The following is a 21,612-nucleotide window of genomic DNA, read 5'->3' as shown; positions in this document are numbered from 1 at the left end:
TCCAGCGTGGTGACATCTGCAAACTTGCTGAGGGTGAACTCCATCCCATCTTCCAGGTCATTTATGAAGATATTGAACAAAACTGACCCCAGGATCAATCCCTGGGGAGCTCCATTTGATACATGCTGCCAACTAGGCATGGAGCCATTGATTACTACTCTTTGAGCCCACAATCCAGCGTTTTATCCACTTTATAGTCCATTCATACTTGTGGGAGACCATATCAAAAACCTTGCTAAAGTCAAGGTATATCATGTCCACTGCTCTCCCAGCATCTACCGGGCCAGTCATCTCACTATAGAAGGCAGTTAGGTTGGTCAGGCATGACTTGCCCCTTGTAAACCATGCTGACTGTTTCTAATCACCACCGTTCCCTGCAAGTGCTTAAAAATAGATTCCTTGAGGACCTGTTTCATGATTTTTCCAGGGACTGAGGTGAGGCTGACTGATCTGTAGTTCCCCAGATCCTCCTTGTTCCGTTTCTTAAAAATGGGCACTGTTTTTTCCCTTTTCCAATCATCCAAGACCTTTCCTGATCACCACATGTTTTCAGAGATAGTGGCCAGTGGGTCTACAATCACACCAGCCAACTCCCTCAGTACCCTCAGGTGCATCACATATGGCCCCATGGACTTGTATATGCCTAGCTTTTCTGAATAGTCCCTGACCTATTCTTTTACCATTGTTGGCTGCTCGCCTTCCCAAACTGTGCTGCCAGGTGCAGTAGTCTGGGAGCTGACCTTGCCTGTGAAGACTGGGGTAAAAAAGGCATTGAGAACTTCAGCCTTTTCTGCGTCATTTGTCACCAGGCTGCCTTCCCCCCCCCCCCTCCCCCCCCAATTCATTAAGGGACTCACACTTTCCCTTGTTTCTGACATATTGTAGAAACCCTTCTTGTTACACTTCATGTCTTTTGCTAGCTGCAAGTCCAACTGTGCTTCGGCTTTCCTGATTTCATCCCTGCCCAAACAATGCTCTTATACTCCTCCCTAACCATTTGTCCAAGTGTCCACATCTTGTAAGCTTCCTTTTTGTGTTTTAGCTCACTGAAGAGTTCCCTGCTAAGCCAAGCTGGTCTTCTGCCATACTTCCTTATCTTCCTGCAGAATAGAGATGGTTCGTTCCTGTGCCCTCAGTAAGGTTTCTTTAAAGAATGGCCAGCTCTCCTAGACTCCTTTTCTCCTCAGACTGGCTTCCCAAGGGATTCTGCTCATCAGTTTCCTGAGTTAGAGTCTGCTTTGCTGAAGTCCACGGTCCTTACACTGCTGCTGTACTTCATTCCTTTCCTTGCGATCCAGAACTCACTCATCTCATGTTCACTGCTGCCCAAGTTGCCATCCACTTTTACACCCCCACCAATTTTTCCCTGTTTGTGAGCAGCAGATCAAGAAGAGCATGGCCCTTAGTTGGTCTTTCCAACACTTGCACCAGAAAGTTGTCCCCAACACTCTTTAGAAACTTCCTTGTACTGCTGTATTGCCCTCCCAGCAGATGTCAGGGTGATGGAAGTCCCCCATGAGAGCCAGGGCATATGATCGGGAAACTTATGCTAGCTGTTTGAAGAAAGACTTCCTTCCATTCTGGTGGTTTATAGCAGACACCCACTATAATATCACTTGTTGCTTTCTCCTTGAACTCTTAAGCTGGAGACTTTCAACAGGCCTACCTCCAGTTGCATACTGGAGCTGTGAACAATCAGACAGTTCTTTTACATAAAGCTCAGCTACTCCCCCTTTTCTCTTCTGCGGGTACATCTACACAAGACATTTACTGCATAGTTGCCTAACTCCAGACGGCAAATGTCTCAGCGTCTACACGTGCATCCCTATTAGGACACATGAAACTAATAAACTCTGCAGCAGGGTAGGACTTGTAAGTACAATGTCTCTCTCAGAAAGCAGTGGATATGTCTGATTCAGAAGTACGTAAGTCACCAGAATTGTACAAGTCCTACCCTGCTGAGTCTATTTTGTGCACAGCAACGCACATATAGAGGCTGTCCCAGCCGGCTGGGGCACAACAGTGCTTCAGTGTTCGGTCTGCCTGCGTGCAGACGCACACCCAGGAGCTTCCCAGAAGCAATACACTATGGATCAACAAGCTGCGCAGTTTATTTCTACCCCCTAATAGCATGTGTAGATGTGCCCTGCCTGTTCTTTCTAAAAAGTTTGTACCCATCCGTGACAGTACTCAACTCAGGCAGGCTATTCCACCTAGTCTCTGTTATTCTAATCACATAATAGCTCTGTGACTGTGCAAGGACTTCCAATTCTTCCTGCTTCTTTCCCAGATTCTATGCATTTGTATCCAGACACCCAAGGTAACCAGCTGATTTCCCTACTTTCTCAGGAAGAATGAGAAAGCCTCACTGTTGCCCCTTCCTGCTTGTGCCTCCTCCAGGTCACCCACTTCCCCACTTATCCCAGGGCTTTGGTCTCCATCCTGCAGTGAACCTAATTTAAAGCCCTCCTCATTGGGTTAGCAAACCTATCTGCAAACATGATCTTCCCTCTCTTTGTCAGGTGGATCCTGTCACTTCCTAGCAACATTCCATGGCCGAAGAAGCCAAAGCCCCGCTGGCAACACCATCTGCACAGCCATGCATGGATCTGCAGGATGTGTCTGCTCCTGCCTGGGCCCTTCCCCTTGACTGGCAGTATTGAGGAGGACACCACCTGAGCCCCTGTGTCCTTCACCCTTGCACCATTGGCCTGTAATCACTTTTGATCTGCTCATTATCACCCCTGACAGTATTATTCATGCCCACCTGCATGAGCAGCATAGGGTAGTAGTCAGAGGGTTGGATGAGTCTTGGTAAACCTTCTGTGACATCTTAGATCTCGGCAAGCAAACAGACCTCCCGAGACAATGTGTCAGACCAGGAAGTAAATGCTTCTATCCCCTATAGAAGGGAGTGTCTAACCACTACCACCCATCACTTCCTCTTAGTGGCAGTGGTTTTGGTCCTCCCAACCTTGGGGATGCCTAGTCTGTCCTCTTCCACCAACAGCATGTACTTTCCTCTTCTGTTGCTAGGACTCCATAACTGATTTTCCCACCAGGCAAACTCACTGCAGGTGTGGATAAAGACTTCTTGCTGCCAGAAGTCACAAGCTTCCAGCTTCCTGGGAGTCCATATCCTCCTCCTTCTCCAGGGCCACCTCTGGCAATCCTTCCTCTGCAGTCCTAGAAGTCCAGCATTGAATTGATGAAGTCCTTATGGAGCCTCACCACCTCTTCCTGTAGCTCTCTTACCTGCTGCCTGAAGGTTACCACCAAGGGGCACTACTCACATTGCAGGCACTCCCCCATCTGGCTGCCACTGGAAGAACCCTGAAAGCTGCAGTCTCTACAGTGCCAAACCAGGACCTGGACAGTCCTGGCTGGAAAGACACCTTGCAGGTACAAGCAGAGAAAGAGTTGGCAGTAGCAGTGGCTCTGGCATTGTGATGTCCTGGCATTGTGATGTCCTCCAGGATGTCTCTGGATCTCCTAAATCAGCCACCTTTCTCTTCCTGCCCCTTTCTCCAAGAGAACTTTCCCTAGCCAACTCCCTTGAAAGCTGGCCTGTTCACTGCTCCTTGGTGCTGAAAGGTTCTCTTTTTCCTACTAACCTGCTTCCTCTCACCAAGCTTACAGTGAAGGAAGGTGAGATAGTTTTCAAGCAAACTCCCTAGAGAACTCCCCACTCACTCTGGACTCTAGCGAAACAAAGGATTGAATTCTTGGTCTTGTGTTTAATATACGTAGCTTAGTTACTCTTATTTAAGGAAAGAGCTAACTATACAGGCTCCCCTTCAAAGAAGTGGGGTAGCAAATTGAACTGTGAACTGTCTTACAAACTGCTTGCAAACTGCCCTGTTTGCTGCCCCTCTTCACTCGCTCCCTGGTCTCTCAGGCAGTCTCCTTTTATACCCTTCTGGGCCTATGGCTCTATCCCCTCCTGGTTAAGGTTTTTGTCAGACATAGGAAGCAATCACGCAGCTAGCAGCACTCCCAGCTGCTCAGGGCATGTGTCCAAACACACTGTCCAACAAACCAAACACACAAGCAACCCTTGTTTACTTACCTTTCCAGAGCGGGATATGGTTGGTGCCTAGCGCCTAGCTCACTGGCTATGTGTAGGGAGCACATGCGGGTGCCCTCACTGAGATTGGTGGTGCACCCACCTGTGGGTGGTCGCCACTTGCCGCCACTCCACCCCACTTTGCTGCCAACACCGCCAGCGGCATTTGCAGGTGGTCGCCCATCACTATTGGCCACTACTGATGCTGCTGATGGCGTCTGCAGGTGGTCGCTGACCACCAGTCATCCCCCGCTGCCGCTGCCTGACCCCCCAGTCGCCATGCCCCCCCCAGCCTCCAGGGGCATGCGTTGTTCATAGCCTAGCCCCTCTTCCTCTTCCTTCTCATGCTCCCATGAACTGCTTGCAAACTGCCTTGTTTGCTGCTCTCAAGTAGCTCTGATTTTCTGTTTTGATATCCATGACTTCCAGATGAAGTAGTTTTTAGGAGAAAGGTGGTTGTAGCATACACATTAATGGCTATACAGATAGCTTCAGGTTGACAGACACTGAAATGACCATATTTTTCCAATAAATTTTCTGTGAAGGTGTGATTTGTGAAACTCTGACCTCTTTCTGTAAAGTGTGCATTTACATATATTTAAAATTTATAAATCTTGACAGATTCCACATATTTGTAACCTTCTTGAGGGGGAAAAAAGCCTAAGGAAGGTTACAGATCTTTGCATCTGTGTCTCTGGATATGTTAAACTGAGTTTAAATAATACAGAAAAAAATTGGCTTACCCGTTCTGCTTGGAACTTATTTTTGTTTTCCCTCCATCTGCTTTATTTAAAGAGATTGCATAGAAATAGTAATACTGAGCTTGAAAGCAGGAGAATTGTAACAAGGATTTACTCTTTACAGGATATTCCTAGTTACAGCTCCATGTTTAGAATCTGTCAGTTTAACAAACAGCATTCTGTTTTTCCAATTATGCTTTTTTCCTCTTTCTCCATGTTATATTTGAGTCCCAATGAATTGTTGTCAGTTTTAAGATTCAGATGTATTGATAAGAAATTGAGAGAGAGAAAAAGTATTTCTCTGGAAGTTGCCTCTGGGGAGGTCAGACTGAGTGCTTTAGTCCTTTTTCTTGCATTTCACATGAATATGTCAGAGAATGTGGCAGTGACCAAAATGGAAGCTCATTATCTGAGACCCAGCTCACGCAGTGGGTGTGATTAAAAAGCTGTAGAGCCTGAAGGCCTTTAGATAGAGAGAAACATAATTGTAATTATAAGAAAAAAAGTTTGACTAATTACTTGAGGGTCTTAAATTGATTCTTCCATCAATATGTGAATAGAACTCCCATTAACATGCACAGTTAAGCATATTCTTACACCTAGTTCTGCTTAATATAAATGTCGACACCTTGCTATCCAGCAGTGCTGTCCACTATAGCCCACTCAGTAACTGTCATTGATTTACAAAAATACAGAGCAGTTATTTACTTTATGAATGTAAAGCATCCTAAACATGAGTACTGATAAAAACCTAAATTAGATTGCCATGATTCAACATGGCTTCGAATATCTGATAGCTTGCAATGGCCTTTCAAAATATCCCCAGCCTACCAGTGAAGTAGCCTAAGTAAGGAAGAAGATTGTAGCATACAAACTAATACATCACAAGCCCAGGAGCAGAATAATTCACTTTCACCTTGCCTAAGAGGACAAGAGCAGTAAAAGCTTCACATTATTGGCAAGATTTTTTTTTACTTAACCTATGGTTCAAACCTCCAACCACCTTAGCAGCTTTCCAGCTGGAGCTGCTGACATCTCCCACCTAATCAAATGGTGGATTATCTTGTCCTGATAAATTGGAGCAGTGTCTGGTGAAAAGTCTTTCCTGAAGTACTCTGCTAACCTGTAGCTAATAGGGTGGCAGATATCTGGATCAATCCCCAAAGCTTGTACTACAAAGCGTATCTAATGATTTGTGGTGAACAGTGTAAATGTTTTAAGGGGAGACATTACTAAATAGGAACACAGTTAAGCATGATAAATGTGACGCCAGGAGAAATAAAAAGCATGAAAGCTATAGTGATGTTGTTTCACATAGAGTGTATGGAGTTTGTATTGTGAATTCTAAAGCACTCGCTCTAAAAGTGACTTTTTATGAAATGCACTTGTCCTGGAAAGGAATTCTCCTTGCTTGGCTGCTGTATTCTTTTAAAAAGAGGCAGAGTTATTCAGCCATTAGACACTTGCTCATTGTTTTGTGTGTGACTAGATTATTGGTCCAATACATTCAGGATAAATAAATTATTTTTCTTTCTCTAAAACCCACTAAGAAAAACACTTAAATTACAAAATCTAAGAAGCTATATGGTTTTTTCTTTTCTAATTTAATAAATCAAGCAAACAGGAAAAATCTAGTTAAGGCTGAGATACTCCCTCCAAGCATTTATTTTCTTTCTTCACTTTACTCCTGAACAATAGAGAGAGGTAGCCTGGCCTTCTTCCTGAACAATAGAAATGCAATTCTAATGTGTCAAGCCAGGAAAGTCTCTATGTGCTGTAGGCAGTCATACAATGCTGCTAGTAAAGCTGTTCTGTTTTTCTTCCATAGGGGAATCCCTACATGTGCAATAATGAATGTGATGCAAGTACACAAGAGCTGGCACATCCACCTGAACTAATGTTTGATCTTGAAGGAAGACATCCCTCCACATTTTGGCAGTCTACAACTTGGAAGGACTACCCAAAGCCTCTCCATGTTAACATTACCCTCTCCTGGAACAAAACCATTGAATTAACAGATAACATAGTTATCACCTTTGAATCTGCACGTCCAGACCAAATGATCCTGGAGAAATCACTTGACTATGGGCGAACATGGCAACCCTACCAGTATTACGCTACAGACTGCTTAGATGCTTTCCATATGGATCCAAAATCAGTGAAGGATTTATCACAGCACACAGTTCTAGAAATCATTTGCACAGAAGAATATTCAACTGGGTACATGACAAATAGTAAAATAATCCACTTTGAAATCAAAGATAGGTTTGCATTTTTTGCTGGACCTCGGCTTCATAATATGGCTTCCCTGTATGGCCAGCTTGATACAACCAAGAAGCTAAGAGATTTCTTTACTATCACAGACCTGAGGCTAAGATTGTTAAGGCCAGCCACTGGAGAAATATATGTAGATGAGCAACATTTGGCACGCTACTTTTATGCAATCTCTGACATAAGGGTATATGGAAGGTAAGAGAACATATGCCTTTCAGAATGGGTATATATATTATTTTCCTTAGAGAATGATCAGATTTTTCCATTCCCCTAAATATTACAATTTTTTTTTTCCAGGATCTACCTCAGTAAAAATCAGTTTCTGAAAGCAGTGAATATGTCTGATTCAGAAGTACTTAAGTCATTAGAGTTGTCCTGTCACTTGACAAATCTCTGTAGGTTTGAGTGGAATATGTTTTTTAAATCGGGTTAGCAATGTCTATCCTTTTAGGTCTGGGAATGAAACACAACCTAGTATAAGGAATGCTGCACTAGACTCTCCCTTCACATACTTAGGACCAGATATCACAGAAATCAGAGACAGATCACTGTGCTTTAATGCGGGCCCTTATTGTAAGGGGTAAGCAATATGAAGGCCTTGCATATATCTTTTCTTGAACTAAGGGGAACTTCTTTTTCTGAATTGTATAGTTGTGTGTTTAAGTTAATGAAGACCATGGAGGCTAGAACCCATTTAATATACTTTAGTTGATTCAAATAAAGATAAAGTAGAGAAATCAAACCAATATTTTGGAAAACAAAATATTGTAGGCCAATTAGGACAGAATAATAGGTACTGCACCCCAGATTAGGCAAATGAACTATCCTCGGTCCAGTAATGCTTTACACCAAGTGTCAGACAGATGAAGGACAATTTTGAGCGAATATTCCTGTGGGTTAGCACTGACTGTTCCTGGAGATCATGAGTCAGTCAGGTTTGAATACATGGGGATAAAGCTTTTGGAATCCTGCTAAGCTGTTGGAAAAGGTAGTTCTTTTTATAAGTTTTAAATGTGATATTTTAAATTAATTGGATGCCACTTTATGTATGGGTCATAAAAGAGGTAAATATCTCTTTTGATACTATCATTTTACTTACTTTTTTGCATGTACCTCTTAGCCATACCCTCCATAAATTAAAGAATCCACAACTGTTTCTTAAAAATCTCAACAGCATTCATGTACAAACAAAAAATCTACTTGTGGTACTAAAACTATAATGGAGGGATAAAGAATGTTACATCCTTTAAAGTAATAAGTAAAGATAATTGACATTGACAACAGGATGATTATATAGCATACGTACTTCTAGGTTTGTTGTTATTTGGAAGGTTACATAAGAGGTTGTTTTTGATCTTTTATACAGAAGATTGCATGTGTCTAAGCATTTGCACACTTACAAGAAGATCTATTTTCTGTTCAAAAGATTTCTGATAGAATTAAATTATTATAATTAAGTATATTGTTAATATTCATGTACACAAAGCAGGAAATCATTGTCATTTTCATGGCTTTGAATATATCAACACTTTCTTAATCCAAGTATATATTTTAATGACCAATAGTTACAGAAGTCAGAATGGGGGGTTTTTTTTGCATAGCTTGCTTAAGTTCATAGCTACTATTATAATTGCTCCTTGCCAAATGTAAGTACATACATACTTACAGCCTCATTATTTGAAAAGATAAAATTATTGGGTGAATGTTTTTGTATCAAGATTTTTTGTGATGTATACCCATGATATTGTGTAATTATTAGGAGTCTCATGGAAGTGTGAAACAGTAATTGATATAGCTGAATATATTACTAACTGTGTAGAAGAATTGCAGCATACATGTTAGTCAGTCATCAATTTCCGTTCTTCACTTTCTGCTTCCCTTTTCTGTAGGTTAGATATACTAACTAAAATCCTGGATCAGACTAAAACCATGGATTAAAAAATCTCACACTTTGAGAGACCACTGTGTCCCATCTGAAAAATCCATGTACTTTAGAAATTAAATCAGATCCAAAGAAGGATTTTAGCAAGGCTTTTGAAACGGTCTCCCGCAACATTCTCACCATCAAGCCAAGGAAGTACGGGTTGGAGGAATAGACTGTAAGGTGGATAGAAAACTGGCTGGATAGTGGGGCTCAAAGAGTAGTAATTAATTAATGGCTCGATGTCTAGTTGGCAGCAAGTGTCAAGTAGAGTACCCCAGGGACTGGTCCTGGGGGTTGGTTTTGTTCAATATCTTCATCAACAATGTGGAAGATGGGATGGAGTGCACCGTCAGCAAGTTTGCAGATGGCACCAAGATGGGAGAGTAGTAGATACTCTGAAAGGTAGGGCTAGGATTCAGAGAGACCTAGGCAGATTGGAGGATTGGACCAAAAGAAATATCTTGAGGTCAATAAGGGCAAGTGCAGTCTTGCACTTAGGACAGAACAAGCCTATGCACTGGTACAGGCGGAGGACAGACTGGCTAAGCAGCAGCTCTTCAGAAAAGCACCTGGGGGTTACAGTGGACAATAAAGTTAATATGAGCCAACAGCATAGCTTGTTGTGAAGAAGGCTAACAGCATACTGGGCTGCAGTAGTAGGAGCATTCCCAGCAGTTTGAGGGAAGTGATTATTCTCCTGTATTCAGCACTGGTGAGGCCACATCTGAAGTACTGTGTCAAGTTTTGGGCCCCCACTCCAGAAAGATGCAAACAAATTGGAGAGAATCCAGCAGCAGCGAAAATGGTAAGGGGGATGGGGCACATTATTTATGAGGAGAAGCTGAGGGAAATGGGCATATTTCGTTTGGAGAAGAGAAGACTGAAGGGGGATTTAATAAGAGTCTTCAACTACCTAAAAGTTGGTTCCAATGAGGATGGAGCTGGACTGTTGTCAGTGGTGGCAGATAGCAGAACAAGGAGCAGTGGTGTAAAGTTGCACCAGGGGAAGTTTACTTTAGATATTAAGAAAAACTTTCTCAGTAGGAGGGTAGTAAAGCACTGCGACAGGCTACTCAGAGAGATTGTGGAATCTTCATCCTTAGAAGTTTTTAAGACTTGGCTAGACAAAGCCTTGGTTAGAATGATATAGCTGGGTAAGGTCCTGCTTTGAGCAGAAGGTTGGACTCAATGACCACCTGAGGTTCCTTCCAATCCTAATTTTCTGTTATTCTAAGGATTAGGTTGGCTCCAACAAGCATCACAGTGTCACAGTTCTAGGGCCAAATTCTAATTAAGTTGTAAGGTAGTTCATCTTAAGCACTGCAGTGCCTAAAACATAAGCACCCTGCACCAGAAGGGTAATCCAAAGCTGCAGATCCAAAGCTGCAACCACTGACTGAGATTTTAAATAAAGTAGTTTACCACTGTGCTGAACCCATTCTTTAACTATGCAGTGGGTGTACTGTAGGCAGACTTATGGGATTAGACCATTTAGGGAACTTGGATAGCACTCTGCCTATTTTCTGGACCTTAATTGGACTTGGATAAGAGCTAGAAATCTAACTATTCCTGTCTGGACATACACGGGAGTGGAAACACAGGTACATATGGAACTTTCAGGTAAAAAAAAATGTGACTCCAGGCTTAAACAGCTGTTGAGCAGGAAGTTTCAGATCACAATATGAATTTAAGCATCTAATATCTGTCTGAGTCTTTCCTTAGGTTGAGCTCTTCACCTGTGCCTTATCACAAAAATCATTTTAAATAAAAAAGAGCATGTTGCAAATGCATTACAATCAGAAGTCTTTCAAAACACTTAAAAGACTGTATAGTAATCCTGTGACAAATTGGCGTTAAAAATTAAGTGTGACCGTATAGAGAACTTATCTGATGGTGACACTTGTTGGCTAAGCTCTAATCGGACAAACACTACAAAGAGGTTATCCAATATGTAATCCTATTTTAGTAGATTACGTTTGTGTGAATTCTTTATCGTTCTGCTGACAGAAATAAATCCACCACTTTCAGGGCTTTAGACTTTTCATTTCTTTCTGAGGTATATGTTGATTGTCCTTATATTAAATAAAATGGTTAATCCATCTCCGAGCACATGGGAAGGCATAGTTCACAATCCTTGACCATGGGCTACTCCGAAGGAGTGCACTGTCAGCTCCAGCAGAGAAGTGTACTCTGTTTGATTACCGCCTAAATTCTGTAGGAAGCTATTCATAGAAGTTGCCCTGCAAAATCTAAGCAGCAGTAGTTTTCCCAGATGCCTTCATCCTTTACCAACCAAGCTGGTCTTGCTGACCAGGTGTGCATCTTAGTAGAGCCAGGACTGTAAGCAGTTTATTCCACTAGGTTTGCAAACCAACTAGATCTTCCACCAGTGGCACCTTAAACCTAAGAAATTAATTTGGAATTTTTTTTTATAAATTTATTTTTAGCCACAAATTAACACTTTGGGCTTTAAAATCCTGGATTTGTATGTTAACAGTAGTTTAAGGAAGTTAGGCCTATTCCATACAGGTAGGGTACAGAGAGTCTGCTAAGCAGCTTGATATGCTGTGGATGAGTGATAGTAGCAGGCAGCTTTTAGTGCTGTGTCTTTTGCTGTAAAATTAATCCATGGATTAAGTACAGTTAAAATAACCACTGATCATAACAGCATATTATAAAGGAAGTTGATTTCATATATAAATTCCTTCCTGTTGAATTTCAGGGATCAATGACTGTGCAAAGTACTTGTCTTAAAGCTGTCACATTAAATACACTGGTTATTTTCTTAATACTTCACAATGTAATAAACCTTGGAGATTTAACCATTTCATAAATAATTTGTTTTCTCATTCAGTTGCATTGTGGTGTGAAATAAGCTAGATGCCTGTAGTATCAGAAATGAAAACCTATGTTTTCTTCATAAACACTTGAGCTCTTCTATTACCACTTGTTTATTCAACTTCCATTTACCACCTTTCATTTTGTGTTTATTAAGATAATGAAAAAAGGGGAAACATGGCTGTTAGCAATTTCAGCAGCCCCATTGAGCTCATATTATTCAAGAAACCTAATAATCCACATGAACTAATTCTGACTTATGGATGGTCTGCTTCACTAAATCAGTGTGATTTTCTCTGGTGAATAATGGACGAGGGTAGTGCGCCAGTACCTTAATTAAAGAGAGCCTCTCTTAGTCTTGATCTCATTTTAATTTACAGGGTAATACTACAATAATATCACTAATGGAAGGTACATTAAAGGGCATCAAGTAGTATTAACTGTATTAAATTATGGCACTTGTGTTAATTAACTGCTGAGGCAAGATGGTCCTAATGGCTAGAAAGGTCGACTAATGCATAAATAAAGTCTGCCAGGATGAGAAAGTAAGAAAGAGTAGACATTTCTTCTCCATCTTTTTTTTCTGAAGCAACAGAGAAAATCAAGGATATTCTGAATAATTAACTTCAAGAAAGTATGGTTTTTTAGCACTACTTAAGGAGGGGCAATTTTGGGGGTTCTGAATACTTTAATTAATTGAACAGTGGTTTGGGGGTTTTTTTAATTTACTAAGAGCTTGATAACAAATATTTTTAAATTGAGGGAAAGTCTCCTGGCTTTGGGTCAGGCAGCAGCAGGTTTAGACAAATTAATCCTTAGAGTAAAAATAGACATTACTGTTAAGTTTTACAGTTCTGACTTTTAAAGGTATGTATATGTACATGTTGACTATAGTTTAGGATAAACTTATATCCCACATGTATTGAAAAAATATTGGCTGGCTGAGGCAAAGAATATTATTGCTCATTCATGGCCAGTTTTTCAATCTAAAAGCCAGTACTTTCCTTTAGAAGTGAAAATATCCCATTTCTATATAATATTTATTGTTAAGCCCCTTAGAATTTATTTTTATGTTCTTTCTCTGTTTGAAGCTTCTGTATTTAAGCTCTAAGGTTATCTGACCCTGTCTCAGATCCAGTCCCAGTTCCAGGAGTAATAGCAATCTCTATCTTGCATTACATAAGTGAAAAATGCCTTCAGTTTTAACAGTTTCTCTCCCTCCTTTTACCCATTCTAAATTTAACCTACCCTACAATTGGAATAAGTTACATTTGTGGAAAAGTACATTTGCTGCACTGTTGTGGTTCTATTGAGTTTTCTTTTGTTTTTGTTATTTGTTTTTTTCCAGCTAACATGCCCTGAAGTCTGCTTTGACTATACAATATTAACGAGATCTCACTCATTTAGAAATGGGTAAGGGGCCTTTACAGCCATTTAAAAAAGCAGACTGCCATCCACAGTCTGGGACCTGCTGTGCAAATTGCAGAGGATGTTCACAAAGTAATGGCTCAGATTATGTTAGGCTATATTGCTTGTATTCTCTCGATGATACACGAATTTCCTGTGTTCCAAATGGATTAAATGGGTTAAATCCTGCCCTCAGTTACACTGATGTAAATCTGGAAACCTTGGTCTGATGTCATGAATCTGTAATGTGCCCAAAAGTAGAATTTGGCCCTACAGAAACTGTAAATTATAGAGGGACTTTCCTTTAATTTTAATAGGAAATTTTCCCATTCAGCTTCAGTTTAAACCTAAATCCTCAAAGTAAAGATATGCAAACTACAAGGTTTCAAGTGGACAGCTGAGGCCCATTCTCTTTTTCAAATATATGTTTACAATACTTGATTCCTTAATTTACAAAGAAAACGCTTGCATACGCATCTTGTTTTCCTTTGAGATTTTTACTCATATTTAGAATGAATGTATTTAATAATTTCTCCAATTAAATTATTAACTTCATTAGAGGACAGAAAAAAACAACTTATGTATTTAAAAGCTTGTCAGTTTATCCCTAACTCCCAAGTGTAAATAGAAAAAAATTATATATACTCTAGTATGTCATTAGGGAAGAATATCTCTCATTTTCTATGAACACTTCAAGCCTTTTAAAAAAACCACCATGAATTAAACTAATTAAATGGCTTCAGTATTCATCCACCATGTTAACAGTCTTTAAGAAAGGTATGTTAATTTACTCTAGCCTGTTCCACATGGTCAAATAATTTTTGTTTTCAACTTCCATGCTAGTATTTAAGAATTATGAATATGCTTAAAGATCAATTTGAAAGCGCCAACCATCCATGGTACAGAGAATGGAACATTGCATGACTGGATCTTTATTTTCTTCTGTGCCAGTGTGCATACCGATGTATTTAAACTATCACTCTCCACTAAGCACCTTTACAAAGTAGCATTTGCTTGCTCTTTATTTTTTGTGAAGTGTCAAGTGTTTCCTTAAAAACCACAGAGCTCCCTTTTGAGAACACTCAGTATGTTCCAGGATCAGTGCTTTTGTCAGGAGTAGAACCAATCACTTTTGTGAGTATGAGCCACATTGTCAGTGAACATTAGAGAGGCATAAGTGAAAATCCTGATGAAAAGAAATAGAAATTTCCCTTCTATGTGACTTTGTAATACAATACACGGTCAAAAAAACCTCCAAAGACCTTTCTGAATAAATTCAGAGATTCAACTTTAAATCATCCTTAGCAGAATCTTTCTTTTTAAAAGCTTTTTCTTTCAGAGAGTTCAGGCAAACATAAACAGTTAAATAAACTTGCAGATCTACTGACTCACGGTTCTGAAAGTTTCCAAGCACCAAGCAGTCCCTCAAGTTGAAGTTGAAGCTATATCCATATATTTCATTCTGAGTTAAAAGTTTAAATCATTTCAACTATTTTATACGTAGCAACTAGTATTTACATGTTCTATATTGAAAAAAAGTGTAGCCTTTTCAAATTCAAACCATCCATTTTTTCAGTGCTTTAAATGCCATGCTTACCAATCTTAATGTGGACTGCTTACAGATGTGAAAAAAAAAACATTGCTTTACTCTCAGCTCGGTACGTGCTTGCACCGAGTGCAGAACATGCCCCAAAAAGGCATTGCATTAGTTTGACCTGGCTTGCCCAGCGTCTCTATAAATTGCATGCTTTAGCAGGGCTTGTTTGCACTTTTATCTAATAGCTGATTGATTCAGCTTTACATAAAAATGCCATAAAGCCCTGCTGAAGTACTTGATCTATACTGACACTGGGGAGCCAGGTCAAATTAACGTGCTTCCTCTTCCAGTAAAGCGCTGTTTGTTTGTTTTTGCATGTCTACCAGTGCCCATGGTGATTCAGAGATAATGTGGCTGATTTCCTTTTGTCCTATGACCACTTTAAACCACTATGATACCAGAAGGATCTTAAAGGAGATTGGAATGGCCTGTGAAAAATATACGCCCTGCATAAAAGGACTCCTCCTCTGGTCTGGAGCTTCCATAGAGCTTCTGTAACCATGCTGTTCCCAGTTTCTATGACCAGGCACGTGTAAAGCATGCACTAAGAGCTGGGTAAAATTACTGTACTCCAGGTATTCTTGTCCGTCTGCAGCCCAAAGAAAAGAGTGTAAGTTGGTTTGTCAAAGCCAGCCTTGGCAGTCCTTACCACCCTTCTTAACTGTTCATACAGGGACCGACTATCTGAGAATTTTAGTCAAAGGAACTAACAGTCGAAATCATGCAGAGTATTTGAAGTATATGTGTTGTCATTGTATTGTCAGCAGCTGTCTAGTAATAATGATCATTCTGGTCCCTTCCCAGCTGTAGGCAAGTATTATGTGTAATCTTGGCCACCATTACTAGTCTGATGAGATGTGTGTAGTTATTTTTGTGCGTTTCATTATGGAAGAGAATTACACATGCTCAGGATCTAATTTTTCCTGGATACCCATTAGTGTAGGAAATGCATTAGAAGGCAGTGGTTAAGCCCAAAATGGTCACTTGTTTTTCTTAGCAGATGATTATTATCTCTGTTAATGTCTTTGTTAGGTGTGACAAATGAGGAATCTTTCTGTTGCTGTGATATATGGAAATAATTGAAGAACTTTAAAAATCAATGTAATGAAAAGTCTAATTTATCTGAGTTCATCGTTAATTGCAGCTATATTGCCTAGGAGGGTTAAACAAAGAAGTCAAATGAGTTAACTGCTTGGAAAAGTTAACTTTTCTATCTTACCTAAAGGCAGGTTTCATCCTCTGTTCTTCCATTGTAGTAAATACTGGACATGTCTACACATGCATTTGAGCGCAACTAAATTTAATGTGCATTAAGCTAATGTGCATTAAGCGATTTTGCAGGTGTCTACATGTGCAGGAACATGGCATTAAAATTAGCGCTCTTAGCTCTAAAGTTAGTACCAAGTCCCTGCAGGCCTGCCTTATGCCCCTAGTGGCTGGGCAGACCTAGCACCAAAGTTAGTGTGGAATCATGTCTATACATGAGTTAATGCGCTTTAACTAATAGTGCCTAAGTTCAATACATGCATTTGCAGGTATCAAATTTAGGTGTGATTAGCCTAATTTTACCATTTTTAATGTGCATTAAAGGTGCTTACATGTAGACGTACACCCATAATGCACTTTAAATTAGGCTAATATGTATTAAAGTGTCTCATGTAGACACACCCACTGTGTACTGCTCTCTACAAATTACATGAAATGAAGTATTATAATATGACAGTAGGCCTCATTCTGGTCTCAGGTATCTTCAGGTACCTGTGTGAAGTGGATAAAGTTTCACTGGTATAAAACTAATCTGTTTCAGATCCAAATTTTGCTTGAGGAAGGTTGTTTCTATGTTTGTTTTTTGAGAATGATGGAAGTAAAAAAGAAGAGTTAATGTAAATGTTTTTTAAAAACTGCAATACCAAATGAAGGAATCTAACACTGCTTCTATATAAAACCTGAAAAACAACCTTCTACCTTTTCTACATTTTCCTCACACGTGGGCCAGAATGATAGCTGCAGTAAATGGGTGTGGTTCCACTGATTTCAGGTTTTACACATGCTGAGGAACACATTCATATAGGAGTGAACTGTGTTGTAGTAAAGAGCAAAATTAGGCCAAATCCTGTTTGTTTTACTCACCTGACTCATCACATTCCTGGCATTTGCAGCCCTGGATTCATGGGCCTGATTTCTAACCCCTCCAACTAGTAACAGTTACCTACCTCTAAGGCTAGGAACAGACAGTCAAAAAGCCTGAGCCTGAGCTGATTCAATCTTTGCAGGTTAGTCTAACTTGGCTAGGCTGAACCAGTTTTTAACTGTACAGACATCCCCTCTGGACTGAAGAAATGCAGGCACATGCCTGCAGTGGCTCAGGCTAGAAGCTGGGGGTGCTAGAGCAGTCCTCCCTTCCCTTTTATAGTGCTAAGCTGGAGGGGTAGGGGGGTGTGGCCAGGCCCCAGCAAGACGCTCTGATTAGGGAGGTCTGCCTGCACCGTCCCAGGCTTTTCCCCACTCACTGCTCAAGGGGTGAGAGTCTTACTAGACCCCAGCCCTGGGCTAGTGCTCTGAGGCAAGGGGGTGCATGCAATGCATGCATCTGTTGATCTGGAGTTTTCAATCTCCCTCTCCCTGCTTTTTCATACTGTCTGCAGCAAACTGACAGGCAAGGAAGCCAGTAGGGTTTATCTGTGTTTATCAGACCATTAACAAAATAAAAGCCTCTCTCATTAGTTCAAGCTCTTCTTAAACAGCTTTTTCCAAATAGGAAGGAGGGATATTACCAGCTGACCTGTTTAATAGCTCCAAAAGCCCTAAGCATACACCGTTCTATCTGCCTGTCCCAGTGAAATTGGAGACACATACACACAGACATCTCTCAGCATTAGTTAGCATACCACATGCCTAGGGTCCATGGGGCTGGGGTTCATGCTATGGGAGATGGGAGGGAGGAGGGGATCCCTGCTTGAGCAGCAAACAGCACAGGGAGATGAGGCAGGGAAAAGCCAGATCCTGCTGTACCTGCAGTCTCTGCTGGAGCTCCAGCCAGGGAACAGGGGGGTGGGACCAGCTCTGCTCTCTGGAGCAGACAGCCCCACGCAGAGCTGCAAAGCATCTGGGATTCTGGAGGACTCTGGTTTAACTTAAACCAGGAAGGGGCCTGGGATAGATATTGTATAAACCAGTTTGACCCAAATCAGTTATGTCTGATACACATTCAACCAGGTTTATCTTACACCAGTTTCAGCCATTTTGAAACTGATTTATGTGCACTGAACTTATGTTCTGTTAGAGGTTTAAACCAGTTTCCGATCACTTAAACCATTTTATATTTAATGTCTCTCCCTCGCATAAATAAGGGAAGTATATCTGAGTTGGCTCAAAAGATCTTCAGTAAAATATAGATTTACTCATCTTGTTTAACTAGGCTGTATGACAGGCTCAGTTTTCAATACAAAGTTTGTGTTGTTTTAATATAAATATTGTTTACGAAAAACGAGAGAGCTGCAAAGGCAAAAAGACTTGAGCGGTGTTATGAACTGAGGGAGGATTCTGGTTTTGCAAGCAAGATGCATGTGAGGGAAGGTGGAAATCCTACAGTACAGTACAGTCTAACTCCAGATGGAGTTCCTGGGAGAATGTTCATCTGATGTAAGTAAAATGTTTGTTGGCTTCTGCAGATACTGTGCTACAATCGTTTTGCAGAGGATTAGCTGTGTATTGGTTAGCTTGGTTAAACAGTACAGAAGTTGAGGGATGGGGTGGGTGGGAGCTATGAACCAGAAGCTGTCTGCATTGGGATTGGAAGATAATAGCAACTTCACTCTCTGGACACACCACTGAAGGTTCTTTGCACTCAGCCATGTCTCCCACAGAGAACCAGACTCTGACCTTTTAATTTTGAAGAACACAGAGGTTTTTAAACTTAGGAATCCCATTTCAATAATAATATCTTGTTATTCTACAGGTAATTAATTTACATGTTTAGCCTGTGCTGGTGGCAGATATTCAAAAAGCAATACTCTGGGATCTTACTTTCTTGTCAGGAATCTTCTCACCTCCCTGCTTCATCCCAGGAATCTTCTCACCTCCCCCCTTCACCCCTGTTGATTCAGCAGCCTCCTGAGATCTTCAGGAGTGAAAGAACTATGAAAACTGGCCCTCCTCAACCCCCAAGGCACAGGCTTATAGTGGTAATCCTGCTACGAAATGTAATGCCAGTACAAATTACATGTGCTATCACAATGGCAGAGGGATGTCATGGTTCAGGTTTAATTGCCATCCATATTTCTGTTGCATTGCACATTAAACCTGTAAACTATCAAAAAAGAGAAAATTTGGTTACAACAAGGATATGTACATTGAGATATGTGTCTTCACACTCAACTAATTAGTTGCCACTGACTGTTTTTGCTTTGCTCAGTGGCATGTGGTACATAAATCATTACAATATGTTAAATGCAAATGGTTGGTAATAGGGTAACCATCTGCTCAATGTTGGAAAGTTTGCTGAAGAGTGTAGTAAGATTTTCTTCCAGTAATGACTGCTAAACTCACATTCCTGAAATACCAAATATCTAAAAACAGCTGCCTCCGTTAATGCCAACATTAATAATATGTCTCTTACCCTTTTCATTTTCACAAGTAAACCATGAATTGGAGAGGTAATTTTGTACTTCAACATGAACTTGACTTCAAGGCTAGGTTCCCTGTTACAGCAATCTCAACCACCATATCTCAGAGCCTGATCTTTTTCTCAGATTGTATTGAGTGCTTCTGAACAGGCAGTAAATAATCAGGCTGACCATTCTCTTCAGAACATCTGTTCTTGGCAAATATAATTAAACTCTCCTTCTTTCCTCCTACCTCCTGCTTCTGGGACCTTTTCCACTGTGATATTATTTTGTAAGTGATAGATCATTTCCATGTTTGTCATCTGATCACCTATTACACTAGACACCATAAGAGAGTTTCATCTCCCATACATTCTAAAGGATCACCACTGCATCTTGGAGAGATCAGTTATTTTGCCACAGACATGAAGTACTGAGACATCACACACTGTCTAATGAGCATTGTTGGATGCCCGAATGACAAAGTAGCACATGGAGAAATTAGCAGTGGGATAGGAAGAGCGAGAGACTGCCTGCCAAGGGTTATACTGTACCTTAAGCCTAAAGGAACAGCTCCTTCATCTTTACCCTTCCAATCATCCCAGTGGTCAGGGTCATTTTCAGGACATTTACGTGCAAGATGCCACATCAGTAATCTGTCTCATTAACCTGAAAGATTGATATGCTCACATGATATAATACTCAAAATGTGGCCTTCACCATGAAAGAAATCTAGCAAATAATTCAGTTCACAATGACTAACTAAAAATCTGCAGGCACATGCTTTTAGTGAAGTCAGATTAGCACGATTGTAGCTTCCTTGACAATTTTTTTTTCTTTTTTTAGCATTACAGTATTTCATTTAAGATTGTGCTTCTAGGGAATCACCTGCAGAAGAGGAGGCTGCAGGAGAGCTCATTAGCCCAGCAGATTCTCTGTCCTTGGATGAATTACACAATAAGAAACTTGCTCCACAGGGTCCTCAGAAACCTGGAGCTTTGTGTAGGTGTGCATTCCTGCAGAGCAAGACAAGCTTTTTTTTTTTTTAATATATTTGTTAAAAGGAGATATTTTTGTACTGAAAATATTTTCCTTTGTTGTCTTACATGAAAAGACATGCTGTCTGAAGCTGCACACATTGGGTGACTCCATTTTGATACAAAATGAACACTTGTCAGTTCCAAAATGGGGTGCCTGCACTTTAAAGTTATATAGAAACATTTAGAGACAGAGCTGGTGCAATGAGTAGCACTTTAATACCTTAAAGGCATAGTGCCAGAACTTTGAATTTGATAAGCCAAGGTCCTGAATTGGATTCCAGCAATGGTCAGGAGTCTTAGGAAGCTCTCATTTTAAACTGCAAGCAGGGGGAAAAACAGTCTTCCTATCCTTTAATTGCATTAGTTTTATTGAACTGGAGGACAGCTCCAGTTCCCCAAACACTATATATATTTTAATGCCAGTTACCAGAGACAGAACAGTAGCAGGTCTCTTTATTGTTTCTGCTTATATTTGGTAAAGTTAATTCCATTTAACTCTCCTGTGCATCAGGAAACTAGACTTTGAGGCAGTATTTACCGAAGTCATTACAGGCATATTAATTTTAACTTCCTTGATCTCATGTTACTGCTATAGTGCTTTTGTTAGGCCAATTCAGAGAGTACTGACTGGCAAGCAAGCAAATAGGAACTGCAGAGAGTTGAAATCTATCAAACTGCTCTTAATCTTTCGTACAGAGCAGTGCATTAAATTCATTACCTCTGAAGAGCACTCTTTAGGGTTTACCTGATGCGTGGTGCTGCTACTCAGTGGGAGCATCTACAGTGTGCCAGACTGTGCAGTAGTTACTGCACTTGTTGCTACTGCGCAGTAGTGTCGGTGTCACGGTTCGTGGCCGCTGATGCTATGTCGCCATAGCAATGAGCTATGGTGACACAGCTCATTGCTATGGCGACATAGCATCTCGTTTAGATGCACCCGCTGTGACATACATGCCTGGGCAATGCAGGGAATCAAATTTTCTCCATCTGTTGTTTTGGGGTTATTTTTTCTAAACTTACTGATCTTGGCTGCATTTCTGTAGCTTCATCATGTTTTAATTGGCTCTAGCTTTTCACACTGTATGCATTGCACTGTGGGTCAGTCCCTCTACCCTACTCAAA

The 21,612-nt window shown here is 40.6% G+C and overlaps 1 protein-coding gene across 5 annotated transcripts in view; it reads left to right on the top strand.

The window, feature by feature from the left end:
• Positions 1 to 21,612, top strand: part of NTNG1 (netrin G1) — a 290,497-nt gene that overhangs the window by 138,841 nt on the left and 130,044 nt on the right. For all 5 annotated transcript variants that reach the window (XM_019479362.2, XM_014602090.3, XM_014602089.3 and 2 more), the window contains exon 3: positions 6,635 to 7,275. In XM_019479362.2, the coding sequence (XP_019334907.1) occupies positions 6,635 to 7,275 (641 nt within the window). The remainder of the gene's footprint in view (positions 1 to 6,634; positions 7,276 to 21,612) is intronic.

Source organism: Alligator mississippiensis, chromosome 5, assembly GCF_030867095.1.
Source record: "Alligator mississippiensis isolate rAllMis1 chromosome 5, rAllMis1, whole genome shotgun sequence".
Taxonomy (NCBI): Eukaryota; Metazoa; Chordata; order Crocodylia; family Alligatoridae; genus Alligator; species Alligator mississippiensis.
This window is presented reverse-complemented; position numbering and strand designations above follow the sequence as displayed.